General features: G+C 46.7%; 1 protein-coding gene across 1 annotated transcript; it reads left to right on the top strand.

Annotated features, from left to right (window-relative positions):
* Positions 1-8,973: 8,973 nt before the first annotated feature.
* Positions 8,974-11,634, top strand: LOC119375564 (zinc finger protein 443). The gene is made up of 2 exons (XM_037645770.2): positions 8,974-9,079; positions 10,253-11,634. The coding sequence occupies exons 1-2, from the start codon at positions 9,036-9,038 to the stop codon at positions 11,484-11,486; spliced, it is 1,278 nt and encodes a 425-aa protein (XP_037501698.2). The 5' UTR covers positions 8,974-9,035; the 3' UTR covers positions 11,487-11,634.
* Positions 11,635-16,947: the final 5,313 nt, after the last annotated feature.

The following is a 16,947-nucleotide window of genomic DNA, read 5'->3' as shown; positions in this document are numbered from 1 at the left end:
GGATGATCACAAAAATATTGGATTTATAGTAGGCACTAGAACATTACAGAGAACACACGTTTCTTTTCACGTGAATTAGCTATATAGCTTTACGCAATACCCGTCGTGGAACAAGCTTAACTGCCAGAGGCAAACTTGCACCTAATCTCTTACATGAAACATCACTCACCAGTTGCAAGTTGTACTGCATCGATATTGCAAATGCATAACCTAGCTAGAATTCAAAACTGATGGTGCACAGCTCTCAAATCTTTTACCTCACTCCTACAGCGGGGAGCCACAGGAAACAGCTGCTGGGGATTATTAATGGAACAACTTCATACTAACCAGCTGTCAAAAATATTTCAAACGTGACATGACTTAAGCCACAGCCAAACCACATTTCATATCCCCAGTAATGGACTTTGAGTGAGCTAATACGGTCCAGCTGTGTGCTTCAAATGAAAGACTGCAATCTGCTGCCTGGGCATATCTGCATTGTGTTTCTTTCTTGTTTTATTTTAGCAACGAGAAAAGGAAACTGTGGTGCAACAAGGTGACACACATGGAATGAATGAGAAATTATAGCTTTGCGCTGTTTTTGTGTACGTGCTGAACTTACACTGCTTTGTTTTTTATTTTTCCATTGAAGTGCCCCAAACCTATCTGCTTCGATAGCAATAATAATAATGGCTGAGGTTTTACCTCCCAAATCCATGATATGATTACGAGAGGTGTCGTAATGGAGGGTCTGGGAATTTCGATAATTCGGGGATTTTAATGTGCACCTAAATCTAAGAACACGGGCCTCTAGCACTTTGCCACCATCAAAATCTGGCTGCTGCAGCCGGCATTCGACCACGTGACCTTCGGGTCAGCAGTAAAGCACCATAACCGCTAGACTGCCGTGGCAGGTCTCTGCTTCAGTCAATTTTGCTCCAGTTTGTTTGATCATGATCACGAGAAAATGTTGTGTAGACAATGAGTGTGTGTTCGTGCATACACATTTGACACATATAGTGCGAGAAATGGAGAATGTCATAGAAAAAAGGCGCGGCTTGACTTGATAAGTGTTGTCAATAGGGTAAAATTGCACAGCTATTTGAAATGGCTGCTGCGACTTGGGCGCATGTGCTGAAATTTTTCGGTAAAAAATGTTTTGCACAGCGGACGAATCTGTAGTGTCAGGAGTCGCCACAGTGCTTCGGCATGTTTACAGGTGTCCTCTCTTACGCTCGACAAGCAACAGCGCATGGTTTCAAAAATGCTCTATGGCTCAAGTATCCGAGAGACGTGCAATCTACCCGGGGGTCATTGGACACTCGCCTCGTCTCGTGATTCATGACGGATAAGGCATGTCCCAGTTATGTAGCTTTAGAGCTTCGAATAAACCAGTTTTATAATTCAACTCTACTGAACATCACCACTGAAAAATGGCGTCAAAAGTTTGAGCAGTGTTACCTCACATCACCAAGTGAGTGCTCATCAAAACTACAGCCATGAATTAACCGGGAACTCAGAGCGATCAGTGCGCCAAAGTCCAGCCCCACCAAGCCTCCAACTTCATCGCTGAGCAATGCAGTGCCTGGAAGCGAAGGTGGGAACGTTTTCAAACTGCCAGTGGTCTTCATCACCAATCAGACACTAATCAAATCAACTCAGTTATCTACATCGTGGGTGACAAAGCTAAAGACATCCTCATGGCACTTTGCCCAACAGCCAACGCGAAGTATAACAGTCATCGAAGCCTTTGACAGTCACTTCGTCTCCAAGAAAAACATCATTTATGAGAGAGCACTCTTCAACGGCTGCATACAAGACGAAGGTGACGCAATGACAGACTTCACCACAGCTCTGCGCTCTTTAGCTGAGCGGTGTGACTACGGCGACTTAAAGGACAAATTAATCCATGACTAGATTGTCGCTGGCATGCGTGACCTAAAGTTGTCAACAAAACTGCAGCTCGAACAAGCCCTCACACTGGAGGGAGCAGCACTTTGAGCCAAGCACTTAGAGGAAGTCCTCAAGCAGCAACTGCATATTAATGATGCTGGCTCTTCAGAAGCAACAGAAGCCATCGATCACCTGCATACAACTCTCAAAATGTGACGCATTCAACAAACGCAAACCAGTTGGGAGATTGCGGACACCGAGTTCCTGTGACGGGTGCAGTAAACAAGAAACACACCGCAGAAACAAGTGCCCATGATCCAAAACGTACTGCAAGAGGCGCTGCAAAAAGGGACATTTCACCACTGTATGCTGTTGCGTTAGCGCACCGTGCATCGCTTATCAGCCAACGCCCAAGTCTGGCTCAGCTGGTCCGTACGATAAACTGTTGCCGCGCATGTGCACTGTTATGTTTCCCTCCCCCTGTGATGACAGCGTTCCTTTATAAAGGACAGCAGACCACGCCGTGGGGCCATTCTTTTATACACCTTCTTTCGGCAAGCACGCCGCAATAAAATGTTTGTTCTTTGTTCTCACGGCGTCTTCCTCTCGAGGGTTGGAGCACACCTCGGCCAAACGTAACAATGCCGGTGGTCATCATGCACGCTTCAGCATCTCCAATTAAGCGTGTCTCCGGAAAGCACAACCTTCCTGGGAGTGATCAGAAACGGCGCAACAACTCTACGGAGAATGCAGTTGTGTGTCAAAAGACATCAGGCTCATTTCCGATACGAGCTCTACTGGAGCACACCTTTATCAGCTTCAACTCATCAATGGTGCTGCATATGTCTGAAAAATACCTTTTTTGGCCCCCTAAACACACAGATAGATGTGTTGGGCATCATGGAAGCACTTTGATGACTCCTGACACTACATCTCCCCCCTTCAGTCATGGAACCGTGCAGTTGAGTGTATGGTAACGTATGCTGATGGGGCAATCAGTGTCGACTGCATTGTCCTCAGATGCTTTATGCCTGTTGCCTGAGCAGACACTCGAGATGTCCAGTGATGCCAGATGATTGTCCAGCGTCAGACCTGCGCTGTCTTTGACAAAGCATCTTCTGTTGCGGTGGACACAGCTCATTTCACAGTGGATTCAGTCAAGCATGGCGAGTCAGCCCGTCTCAACACAATATCTCCATATCTGAGGTCTTTTATTGATACTCTGTACACTCGGCTCAAGAGCGGTGAACAGCTCACGGCTCAAAAAAACCGAGCAACGAATCAAGCGGCACTTGTGCTTGCGTCTGAAACCTGCTGGAACCCTTCCCTACTCATCATGTACCAACTGGCCCAGAAAACGACACTGCTAAAAAAGGAACTGCAATCATAGCCGCGTTGTCTGCCAATAACCAGTCCCGAACACAGGGCAGGGAGTATGGATTAAGAGTAGTGTTTTTCGGGCTACTTGGAATAGCATACAGGTATTGATGCACTTCATGAAGACAAGGACACAGCGAGGCATACGACACCCTCACTGTGTCCATGTCTTCATCAAGCACGTCCAAATAACAGTGCGGATAAAAGACCTCAAACAACGAGCTACCGTACAAAGACAGTATGACTTGCTGCGCTCATACTGGATCCACTGAGAAACGAGCAGTGTCTGCCGCAATAGAAGATGATGCTTCGTCAAAGTCGGTGCAAATGTGGCACTGGACATGATATCTCGTGTGTCTTGATATCTCGTGTGGCAGCACGTATAAAGCATCTGGGAGCAACGCAGTCGACACCGATCGCCCCATCACCCTACGCTACCGAACACGGGAGAACTGTGCCCCCTCCTGCACGGTTCCGTGACTGAAGGGGGGAGGGGGAGTCATCACAGTGCTTTGGCGTGTTTACGGGCGATGTACGACGCACAAACCGTCTCCCAATTATGTAGCATGAGAGTGTTGAATAACCTATTGTTATAATTCAACTCGACTGCGCATCACTGTAGAAAAGAGTGGCTGTAATTCGAAGAGAGTCCAGAAAACGGGAAATTTCCAACCAATCGTGCGCTGCGCAAAACATCGTTACGTACTGCTACCATCCTGTCAAAGCTTCCACTCTCGATCTTACAAAACACCGAAGTCTCACGCAGCAGATCACGCAACGCTAAGGTCCATCACACGGTGTTTTGTCTTCAAGATATTCAAACACAGCAGGGCGCACGCCATACACGAAGCACTTGTCGACAAGCCATTCGAGAGCAAGGTTAACTGCAAAGAAGTACGTACGTACACTTACAGCAAAAGGAAAAGAGTGTCCTCCAAAGGCACGACAGGGACAGTTCAGCAGCTAAGAACACGTCTTGGACGACACGCAATTGGAGTGCCTCGACCTATCTCTGGGGATGCAGGAAAACTCATCACTCGTTCTCGAGTTTCGGAATTCGGAGCACCGCCGACAGATCGGCAAACCGAAGTTGCAAAAGTTAGGCACGTGCGCCGTGAACATACCGCGAGCTAAGCGCCAAAGCTTTACTGCGTCAAGAGGTTAAGAACTGCACACGGAAAATGCTAACCCAACTTGACCGCCGGCACAGCTCGGTCATCGCAACACGTAGCCGACGTAGCTGCGGGCTATGCGGTGCACCGTCACCGAAGCACGTCGCCGTGCGTGAGAACATCTACAGAAAAATAAGTAATAACGGTTTCGGTTTGGGTATCTCAACACGGTTTTTGAATTTCAAGAAAGCGATATTACACATGCACAGCTGCATCACCCCATCGCTGGTCTTGAAGTAATAGTATCAGGAAATGTTCAAGAGCTTCCTAAACGAATCATTTTCATTGTGGGTGCACTCGTAAGTGATCCGTGGTGTAGCGTCGCATCGACGCTGTCGACGCGACAACCATGTGCGCTGCGGTGTGCGTAGTCAACGCCTGTGCGCGCTTTTAAACTGCATTTAAACCTTCCAAAAGGCGCTGTCATTCTGTGTTTTGTAGCGCAGTCTGTCTGTGGTCTGCCGACTTCGTGTCGGTAAAGTTTCCTGCAACGCACGGTTTAGCACTGACGTTTCGGAAAGCTATGGAGGGTAAGTGACGAGGTTCGCAGTTCTCGCCCGGCTGTGCGACGGGTTAATGTTTTTTTTTTTTTTTTTTGCTGCAAATATGATCCTCACTGCTGCGCAGGTTGGCTCAGGTGTAACGCGACTTAATAAGGAGCAAAATTTTTTTATGATTCTTTTCAACGTAGTAGTGCGGAAATCTGTGGTGCTCTCCGCCTTAACTTGTGGCCTTTATTTATCATATTCATTCCATGTGTTGTCGACATTTATGGCTGTCGTGTGCACTTCTGTAATCGAGCAAGGTTATGATATGTCGGGCAGGATCACCACCAGCAAATGAAAGGGTAGTCATGTTAGTCCGCCTTCCCCACCCACCTCAACGATCAAAATAAGACATCCGCTCATTATTTTCCCTTTTTCCTCCATTTCTTCTCAGCTTATTTAATCCAACAAAGACAAACATTCTCTGATTGGCTTCTCGCTCACGAGAGGTGCATATCAGGAATTGAGATCTTCGGAGATGCATCCACTTCTCCCGACAAAGATTCCTTCATTCTCCGTGCATTCCTTGCCCAGCTGTGTTCACGCCACCCTACCATTTCTTGCACACCGTGGTGGCTCCTTGATTGCTTTCCACTGTTCTCAGTGCGTAAGAAGCTTGTCACTCCGTAGGGCCTGTGGCTGACAGTTACTGAGATAAGTGTGCATCCCTTCAATTGATAACGATGGCACTCTGTGCTCATTTGCCCAATGATGCCAACCCTAGGATGAAAAGCGAAACTTGGAGGACGCTTAAGCTTCGCCTGAAACACGATAGCATCATCAAGCTCCGTTCACACCACTTTCTCGTTCACTTGTCGTGCTTCGTTTCTCAGTGGGCACCTCACCCATGCTGTGAGGGAACAAACGGCTGGGTTCGTCACATTGGCCATTGTAAATAAGGGCACCACTGCAAGTACACTTGCGAAGTACCCACTACTCCGTAGTCCACAATTTAGCAAAAGAGTGATGCACCCACTGCACGTCTGCAAGCCAATACGTGAGCCTACATAGCTGCATGCTTTGTTGATGCTGCGGCTGATGCTCATGATTATGAATTTAGCTCAGCCGCTTTGTAATGGAATAGCAAAAAACTGCACACTCTTTGAACAATTCACATAATGTGACACCTTGTGTGATTCTACGCTTATGTCGTGACTCCTCGCCCAGCACACCTTTATATAATTGTTTTCTGAAGCAGTCAAGCACTGGCATGGCCATGTGGTAGAATACTTGACTGCCATGCAGAATGCCTGTATTCAGTTCTGGCTCAAACCCCGACTTTTATTAGGGCAAAAGCCTTAGATGCCTCATCAAATGCAGAAAGTGACCATTGGCAGCGGCATCAACACGAGTGATGCAAGAAGTCATAATCACATGATGACATCATCATGATGTCACTGGTTGCCAAAATTTGTGACATCACGACTTCTCTCTGACATCACGTCACATGACGGCACATGTTGATGTCATCGCATGACATGGTGGCTAGTCAAAGCTGGGCCAATCCCAGAGGTACTGTAAAACCACGCAAAGTGCAGAAAGCTTCCGGTGCCTTCGATCCTGAAGGCAGCGCAATTATCTCCTCATGTCTAATTACCTCCAAAAAATTTGTCTTCCCTTGGTTTGAAGATTCCCTTTTGGCCCAGAATTCGGAACCAGTTACTCAGGCTTTAAAAGAACAAGGTTTCCAGGAACACAGAGCTTTAAGTGTTAACGTCACTGTCTTGTATTATTCTCTACCCCATAGATAGTTGATGGAGTATGTCCAACTGTGTTTTGTTCAGGAGAACAGTGAAATGGAATTTAGAAACGTGAGGCACATCAGTCGAATCCTGCAAGTCTCTGTCGTTGGGTGGGAAAACAAGCTGTTTCTTCAGTGTAATTGTGTGTGTGCATCTGTTGCAGTAGCATCCGTTCTGAGCAGCATCTTTCCAAGTTTTGTGGACAGTGCTGTGAGGGACAACTTGTAAGGGTTGGCCAGCCTGATTTGCAGATGTGTGGGTGACCACTTGGTTATATATGTTAAGTGAGAGTTTTACACACAAGATCAATATTGTACTGGAAGTAGTTCAGGAAAGGTTGAAATTTGTAGTTGAGTTGCCAAATGATGAACTGCAATTTTTTGCAATTAAGTTTTGGCCAGAAACCATGTTTGCTGGCTGTATAAACCTTGGACAGGGAAGCCCATGCTAGATTATGGTTCCGGTTATTCGAAATTGATAAAAGAATGGTGTGCCCTTCTTGTGTTATGTGCTGCTTTAATGTGTTATTTCTTTGAAACAGTGTCGGAATGTTTCTAGGAACAAATCAGCAAGTTGAAAGTTGCAAGTTATCCTGATTCTGTATTCCGGATGACTGGATTCAAACTTATGAAATGTGTAAAATCTGAATATATATATATATATATATATATATATATATATATATATATATATATATATATATATATATATATATATATATATATATATATATATATATATATCACAGTATTGGCCAGGCAGAAAAAAGTAAGGAATTGTTTGCTGTTGTACCATATGTGCATTGGATGTCACATGAGCTTAAAGGGACACTAAAGGCAAATAACACTTTGTGTCAGAGTGAAAGCTCAATGTATGACAACGTCTAAAACGGCAATATTATCAACAGCAGTGCCCTACTTACCGAGAAATTAAGCTAAATGTATCGCACGATGAGCACCATGAGCAGGACATTTTGGAAGTGATCCCGATGACGTGAGAGAGTCCGACTACAATTAATCACTCGTAATCAAACTAGCTGCAATAAAAAAAAGAACCTTCTGTGCATCAAGAGACGTAATAAAACGCTGCTTGTTTGTTTCTGTTTGATTCATGGAAAAAAGAACCTCTTTGGCGTTGCCATGGGGAATGACGCGCATGGTTCAAAGGTTTCGTTTTCGCCGAACTGTGCTTCGCCCGGCGCCCTGCTTCGCTCACGCGGTCGCGTCTCAGTGGTAGTTTCGGTATCGCGTACTGCCGCGTGTGTTTTGCACACTCGTGAAAGCTGCTCTGACAGAAAGTTCGGCAAAATGCCGCATGCGAGTGATGTTGCCGGATGCCCGAATGGTGCACGCCGCCAGTGCACGCCACCGCGCAGTAAAGGCGGGCAACGTTGGGCACGGCAACAGTGACGTGAGAAAGACCGCTTTCAGGCAGGTGATTTGAAGTGCGTTAACACGATGCAGACCACTAAAACGTGATTTTATTTCAAAATAAGCACTTCCTTCACACAAAAGTAGCACTACAAGGTTTCTGGACCGCTATTTCAACTATCACCGTCGACTTAATAGTTGCCTTTAGTGTCCCTTTAAGAAGGCGGCACTGTGCTTTGGTGTCAAGATGGCTCTCTCAGTACCGGTTAGAATCAGAAGCATTCATTCGGCTGTACTGAAATAGTCCCAAAGACCACACAACCCCTGAAATTGTTGAAGCACACCATGTCAGTAAGGGAGGGAGTACATGTATTAGCCAGACATCTGTCAACCTGTCAGAAAGGAAGATTGGCTTTCAAATGGCACGCAGTCATGACTTGGCATCTTCAGGTCTTGCTTTTAATGCACCTTGTCTCACGTGGTTTCTCTTTATCCATATGCATGTGCCTAGCACTTTGTTGCAGTGCAACAGAGCCACAAAAATGAGGCGACACTGTTATTTTTCCAGACATATCGTGATAAATGAAGTGAATGAGCAGTGCTGTGTTCCGTCGATAACGTGCTTTAGCTTTTTCCTTGTCTTTGTCGCAATGCAACAAAATGAACCAGTACCAACTAGCCCAGTTCACAGCACCTAGCAACTGAATAAAAATTCAGTTGCTAGTCGGCGCTCGTGTGTCCGTTGTTCATTCTGTCCTTGTATGTTTTTGCAGTATTACGAGATCAATACTAGTGTTGCATTTCTGCGTGTTGTGAATTGTCATATGCATACACTACCATCCTTTTTCCCCTGGTATCTCGGCATAACATTATCAAATTTTACGGACCAAAACCATAGATTCCGACTACAGCACCAGTGATGACGATGAAAGCATCAGCCCGGACGATTTGGAAGTTATGGAAAGGATTTCCCCTCTGCGGCCATACAAGTACAAATACAAGTGAGCACGTCTGCATTCTCTGTTGTCATCTTAGTTGAGTTTGTGTGAAGTGTTAATTTGAGGTTATCCCCGTGAGATACAGAGGCAGTTTCAACTAATTTGTAGTTTCCACTCTGTAGACCAAATTATCTTAACCTCCTGCCTGCTTGTATCGAGTGGCACACAGCCAGCCTTGTGCTGCACATGTCGAGCATCATCTTGCTCCTTGTTGCTTCTCTTTTTGCAACAATGTGCTGTGCACTGCTTCTTCGTTTTTTCCTTAATTCATTTACTGAACAGACAGCCACTTTCTGCATACATGGCAGTCATTAAAGGGGCCCTGCAACATTTTTTCAGCATGGCCAGAAAATGCTGCCAATCGGTAGTCGAGGCTCCTGAGAACGCGCGAGTCAAATATTATAGCGCAGCACACAGCCTGGAACTTACAATTAATTCGCAAAATTGGCTAGAAATCTCTCCTTCTTTACTTGACAAATAATGTCATAAACCCAAATGACCATGCCATAACCACAGTTACCGTGTGCTTCCGATCACACTGAAACTAAGCTGCGTGTTCGAAAAGAAATAAAAGAGAGTGCTCAAGATCATGACGCGTGCTAACGAATGCACACATCATGCCCCCTTGTCACCCCCCCTTCCCCCCTGCGTAGCTTTCAGCGCACTCGCTGGTACGAAAGAAGAGAGAAAGCGCTTGAAGCGTGCGACAAATCCCTGTAACTCCACTCATACTTGGATTCTAAGAACTTTTGCTTCAGTCGATTCATGAAGCAGTATAATGAAGCCATTCGATTATTACTTGAAAATGTGTTGCAGGGCCCCTTTAAGAACTATCAAGGGCCAAACAATGCCCTGAAATGTCTGTCAACCAATTAGAGCCTATTTCCTAAGAACGATATGGTCTTTGAAGAAAAGGTGGAGCGATGTCCATGGTGGTTGAGTAGCGGCCTGACGTCATACTGCCTCCAGGCCCTTTTCCTTCCTCAGTGTTTGTATGGCTGCTTTTGGCAGTACTTTCAATGAGCGTGCTAAACAGCTTTGCTTGTTATCCACCTTCACAGAGTGGATTGGCTCCTCAATCTTTTTTATTTTTTGGTCCAGGTCTGTTATCATGTAAGCCTAGAGAGCTATAGCCGTGTAAACTATGGCCTCTCAAAAGATAAACTCCCGTTGCAGGTGCCCCCTGTGTCCCAAGGCATTTGGCACAGCCCGAGACATGGGCATCCACGTGCGCCGACACGAGGGTTGCAAGCCATACACCTGCAAGGACTGTGACAAGGCCTTCTGCACTCCTTTTGAGCTGGACCAACACGTCCGCACGCACACGGGCGAGCGTCCTTACAAGTGTCCCACGTGCGCGTGCGCATTTGCCACGTTGTCCACAATGCACCGACATGCCAATGCACACCGCAAGGCCAACTCTGTCATGTACCGCTGCAGCGTGTGCCCCTCGATCTTCCGGTACGCCACCTCGTGCACCGCGCACGAGCGAACTCATCGAGAGGACTGCAGGCACCGGTGCAAAACGTGCGGCCGAGTCTTCCCGCAGGCTTTCAATCTGAAGCGTCACATGAGGCTGCATGACAGCAATGAGACCCACTCCTGTGACACGTGCGAACGCTCCTTCTACAACAAGGAACACCTCGACGCGCATGTGCAAAGCTGCGGCATGTTTCGTAAATGTCAAGTCTGCGGGAAGGGATTTCGAGAAGAGGCCCAATTGGAAGCGCACATTGCCAGCCAGCATGACTTGGCAACCGAGCTGTCGGAGGAAGACGGAGAGTCTGCAGCCCGTGTGGGTGACTCAACGTTCGAGCAGGAACGGGCGGACGACCAGTCGAGCAGCGAAGATGGTAGTGGTTCGAATGACACGCTCAGCGACAACCAAATAAAAGCAAGGTCGGGGTGGAGCATTCGCCTGAGAGCACGTGGCAGAAAAAACGCCCCCAAGGCCCCCGCAAGACCCCGTCAACGCAACTGCAGGAATGGCACGATGCCCTCGCAAGACACGCAGTGTAGCAGCGCGAGGAATACTTCTTCACTACCACAAAAGCACGTCACCGCGAAATGTAGGACAGATGAGGCAAGTGAGGACACTGGCGAAGCTACAGACAGCACCCAAGAAACTAGCAGACCTGTCTATCAGTGCCCGGACTGCGACAATCGATTTAAGGAGTGGAGTGCCTTGAAAGCCCATGCAGCGGTACGACATGAGCTCGTTCTCTCGTCCTGTTCGTTTCAGTTTGCGTGCCACATCTGTGATAAAACCTTCAAGCAGAACAGCAACTTGAAGACCCACTTGAAATCGCACGACCGGGTGGTACAGTTTGAGTGCGACATCTGTGGCCTGGGCTTCACCTTGAAGCATCACTACAAACGGCACAGGAGCAACAAACATTACAAAGACTGAGTGCAACAACAGCCCGCTGGGAATGCAAGTTTATCCCGACGTATGTCAATTTTTCCAAAAATTTGTGTGCCATAGTTTTAATTTTATCCTATTGTGCTTCTGCTGGACCCACTTGTACCTATATTTACTTTAAAAAGGGGACACTGTGCTTGAAAGTTTTTTTTTTTTTTTAATTCTTGGTCGATTTAGTTGAGACCTGTCGAGTTTATGTATACTTGTGTGTGGACCTCAAATATGGAAATATTTTTCTAGTACATTATGTAGTCTTTAATATATAGGCATTTCACGTGCCTTGTTGGAAGCAAGATGTTTCCTATATGCAAAGTTACATAGTTAATCAGGCTATCACAATAATTAGGAATGAGAGCTGCATGCAATGAAAGAATGGGTGTTCTAAACCCATTTGAACAAAAGTTATGATGTGTTGAGCATTCGCAAGTGAGTCTATATAAGGCTGGGATTCACTCATGACTGTCAACGTAAAACTTTTGTTCAAATTGGTTTAGAACATGCATTCTCGTTTTATTAAATTCCAATAAAATACCTGCTAAACACCTTTAAGGCATGATGTGCACTTTGTTGATGCTGTGGCTTATGACGATGAAGAATTATGGCAGAGCACTTTGTAATGGGTTGGAAGCATTCAACAACCTACTCGTTGCGCATTTCGCATTGTGTGATGCCTGGTTACAGAACTCGCGTTGTGCGACGCTTGGTGCTTATTTTACTCTTCAAACACGCTATATTGCATATGCTAGTGTGGTTCCTTCCTGACATGAAGCCTGTATGGGGTCTTTTTGCAAAGCAGTTTCAAGCACCGGCATGGCTCAGAGGTAGAACACTGGGCTCCCATGCAGAGGGCCCAGGTTCGAACCTCGATCCATCCTGGAAATTTTTTCTTATTTCGTTTTTTTTTCTTATTTCGAGCGATAGTGGTTACGGACACCGGCGGCGGCGGACAACTACGGCGTTAAAATTGGGCCAAATTAGTGACACTAACTGTCCCGTTCTCATGCTGAAACGCCCCCGCGGAAGCTCCCAATTACGCTGCCCGCACTCAAGCTGCGCTCCCTCTTGCCTGGAGCAAGATGGCTGCCAACCGGTTTCCCAGGCTTCACCCGCTCGCGTGGGCGCGTGTAGAGGACCTCCACTCCAGAAGTTTTTTTTTCAACCTCCTTGGTTCTCGCTTAAGATTATTGGGATATATGCTTATTTACTATGTAACACGCTAAGTTTAGGAAAATATTACTCCCGACAACATTCATGAACTTCAGGCTTATGAAATCAGAGTCAGTACAACCTTGCCCTTGAGCAAGGAGGCTGCTAGCAACGTTGTTGACCTTAAAGGCCAACTCCGGCAATTTTTTGGCCATGTCAAAGTAATGGTGCTTTTATGTTCCTCAGATGCTCCTGTTACGGGCCCGATAGCAGAAATACTCGGCAAATTGGAGAATAATTTTAAATAAGCAAAAAAGCACAACACCGAAACCGAAACCCAACCGAGTGTACTGTCTACGTATGACGTAGACGTTGTTACGAACAAACCGGAAGTCGTGCAAGGCATGCCGGTCACGCTGGCGCGGAGTATGAAAACTGTGACAGCCGGGAGGACCAGTGAAGCGCCGGCCAAGCCAACGCTGTCTGTCTCCTTGTGCACAGCATACGCTCGCTGTAGCGGCCGAAGCGCCAAAGTTAGCGGTGCCGTCGGCTGCGTCACTTCCGCCGCCTTCCCGATACTGACGTCACAGACGCAATGTTGCCAATAATTGTGGGAAGCCAGGAGGGCGTTTGCAGACAATCTTTAAAATTCATTTGCGAACAATCTGCGCATGTCTCAAGCCTGTAATTTGGCATAAATGACGGAAACGTGCAAAGGAACATGCCCAGCGAATTTCATTGAGATCCATCGACCTCGAAAAATCGCCGGAGTTGGCCTTTAAGGTTGTTGCTCCGGAGCTCCTTGACAGTGGGCTGCCAGCTGAGCCAATGATCGATAGTCGCCCCAAGGTAACGGACCCTCTTACTGCACTGGATGGGGGAACCTTATAGGGATAGTTGAAGGGCATCAAATCAGGTGATGGCTCCCAGGTGCATGAAGAGAGACTCCGCCTTGGAGGCAGAGAGTGTCTACCCGCACCCAGTCAGAAAGGCATCAACAGTGTTGATGACACATTGAATGGATTGAAGATTGTGTCGCTTAAACGGGCAACCACATGTGAAGAGTGCGATTTTTATCGGCAAAAATGGCTGAATGCGCTTCACAAGGTGTGAGACCAGAGATGAAATCTAGCAACTTTGGGAGCACCAAGTTAAATAATAGGGACTCAATGCAGTGCTCTATTGGACACCAGTCAAAACAAGGTAAGGGTCACCGAGATCAGAACCAATGTGGACAGGGAGGAAGCAGCCTGCGAGGAAACCCTCGATATACGAAAGCATCCATCTACATGCACCCAGCTCACATACAGTGTCCAGAATGGATGCATATGGGAGGGGATCAAACGTGCTTTCACATCAAGGAGGAGGTATTCATGTTAAAAAGATGGGGCGTGCAAAAATGGACACAAGAGAGAACTCGAGACACCCCAAACACTGACTGACAACTAAACAAGGCGCACAGCAGCGCAAGAGAAGGCAGACACAAAAATTTATCTGCGCTTGACCAGGCAAAAGGCAATACCTAGGTGAATGAATGTAAGGAATATTTCGTAGATATTCCTTACATTCATTGCGTATCTCGCAGTCTAAAGAAAGCGGGAGGTAGATATGGCATTAATGTTGTTCTTATGGCTGCCAATAAGCTAGGTAAGATATGTGCTGCCATGCAGAGAAAGAATGAGCAACTAATAGACATGTGAACTGGCATTTGTTTCATAAAACATACCAACAAATTTACCGATTGCCGTACAGGTGTGATGTATAGGGTTCCTTTTAGCTACATCCGCTTCTACATAGGAAAGACAGGTCGCTGTACCAACCAGCAGTTAATAACATAAGAAATTGCTAACCGGAGCCTCACCATCTAACCTGTCTTTACATTTTCGAGAGTGTAAAAGCATGCCAAAACTCGATGAATGTGCAGTTTTATACAGGCACAGGAATGAAGAAATGTGTCTAATGTTTGAGGCACGGCGTATCGATAATAGTAATAGCGCATGCGTAAGCCAACCATTGATTAACTTGCATAGATAATAATAATAATAATATCTGGGGTTTAATGTCTCAAACCCACGATATGATTATGAGAGACGCCGTAGTGGAGGGCTCCGGAAATTTCGACCACCTGGGGTTCTTTAATGTGCACCTAAATCTAGGTACACGGGCTTCAAACATTTCCACCTCCATCGAAAATGCAGCCGCCGCGGCCGGGATTCGATCCCGCGGATTAACTTGCATAGAGAGGAAATCAAACGCCTGAACAGTTATCTCTCACGTAGGCCACTATGCGTGCCGGACTGATAGGTATTGCCTTTTGCTAGGGCATGCGCAGATAAGTTTTCGTGTCCACCTTTTTCAGTTGTTAGTTGGCGTTTGTGGTGTCTTGTCTTGACTTCTCTCTTGTGTCTGTGTTTGCATGCCCCTTCTTTTTAATGTGAACACCTACCAGCTCAGCCCTCTGTCATTCTAAGAGAAGGAAGTGTCTTGCCACTCCTTTTGCTCTGTCCTCCTCCACCGTCACAATCACATCGGCAACCGAGTCGGCTGTAGAGCGGCCGGAACGGAAGCCGCTATGCCAGGGCAAAAGTGTTGAGTGCCAAACCGACCCAGTGGAGTTGTCAGAGGGCCACAACCTCCATGGTTTTTTTGTGAGAGAAGTCAGTTGACAGAAATAGGGATCAGAAGCCACCTTTCCTCTCTTGAACGGTGGGAGCACGAGTGCTTTTTTCCAAGTGGCTGGGATCTCCCCGAAACACCATGCTTGACTGAAGGCCTCATGTATGCAGGGTAATAGAGGACAATCAACGTCGTGAAGTACCTGGTAGGTGATATTATTTATGCACGGGGCCAATCAATACTTTCACTTGTTAAGAACAATGGTGAGTTTACTGGTGGCAAATTCAGCAGTACAGGGCAAGCAAATCTCAACCAGGATACCCTCCGTTAGAAAGCAGTGCTCAGCAAGGAAAACTTATCACCCATTGAGGGCAGGGAGGGTTGGAATTCTGAGTGTCGAAGTGGCCGGGTAGGAGGAGCAAACCTGCCAACGAGAATTTCTGCCCCGGTGGTTTTTCTCATTACGACTGCAATGAAGAGGGCAGGGCAGTCAGTGGCTCTCGGGCGGAGAATGGCTGAGAAGATCCGCCAAGGTTTGAAGTTGTTTCAAAGCTCATCACTAGAAAAGCAAAGGCTGCCCCAGCTTCAGTTGCGCCAGTGTTTAGCATGCCGGACATGCGTACAGTGTACTAGAATATCCTTTGGTACGTTCTAGTCCCAGTCCCAGCGTGCATGGAAACGAGTGGCACTGGCGACACTAGTGTGAGTGCCGCCGACGATAACTCTTAGTGAAACCGTAATGAAACATATCTTGCGGGCCTCCGTTAAGTGACTGAAATAGCGGGCGTCCGCATCGAACGCTATGTTTGTGTACGCTATTCTAAATTGTAAGGGGTTTTACGTCTCAAAACCGCGATATAAATTTGAGGGACGCCGTAGTGGAGGACTACGAAAATTTGGACCATCTGGTCTTCTTTCCTAAACCTAAGTGCACGGGCCTCTAGCATTTTCGCCTCCATCGAAAATGCGGCTGCCGCAGCTGGAATTCGTTCCCGCGACCTTCGGGTAAGCAGTCCCTAGACCACCACAGCGGTTTATGTGCACGTAAATATACGCATGGAAAAGCACCGGACGATGTGTGCTGTCGCAGAACGTACTAGCGTGTCAACTTGAAATCAAGTTCACACTGGGTTGCGCTGAGGTAAGCGATGAATCCGGGAATGTAGCCAGGGCATCGTACCCGTGCCGAAAAAAAAAAAAGAAGTTTTTTAAGTGCTGCACCTCACGGTTGGCAGAACCACAGAAGCCAAAAGGGGCCAGAGTGCACTTTGGCTGTTGCTTGCTACACGGCGGCTCTATCTTAAAGAAAAACGAAAGAAAAAGACCCTGCATCGTTACAGAACACCATTCCTCCATGCTGAACACACAGCTCGCATTTTTAACCATGGAGTTTGTTTCTTCAGCCACGTTTTGAACTCTCACTACAGCTATACTACAGCACAGAACAGCTGAAAGACTGCACAGGTAGCACAGGCACTCTCTTTCTTGGGCGCCGCCATTTTTAAAGCTGAAGCGGAAATAGCGGAAACGTCATAAAAAAAAAAAGCTTATGAGGTTAGCGGTTTTTTTTACTAGATACTGAGGTGAGAAAGAGCTTTCCGCCCGACCGAAATAATTTATTTATGACCAAATTCAATAAGAGTTGTTGACAAAGCAAATAAATGTGCGCATGCGCAGATTGTGTCCT

This window comes from Rhipicephalus sanguineus, chromosome 11 (genome assembly GCF_013339695.2).
Source record: "Rhipicephalus sanguineus isolate Rsan-2018 chromosome 11, BIME_Rsan_1.4, whole genome shotgun sequence".
NCBI lineage: Eukaryota > Metazoa > Arthropoda > Arachnida > Ixodida > Ixodidae > Rhipicephalus > Rhipicephalus sanguineus.
This window is presented reverse-complemented; position numbering and strand designations above follow the sequence as displayed.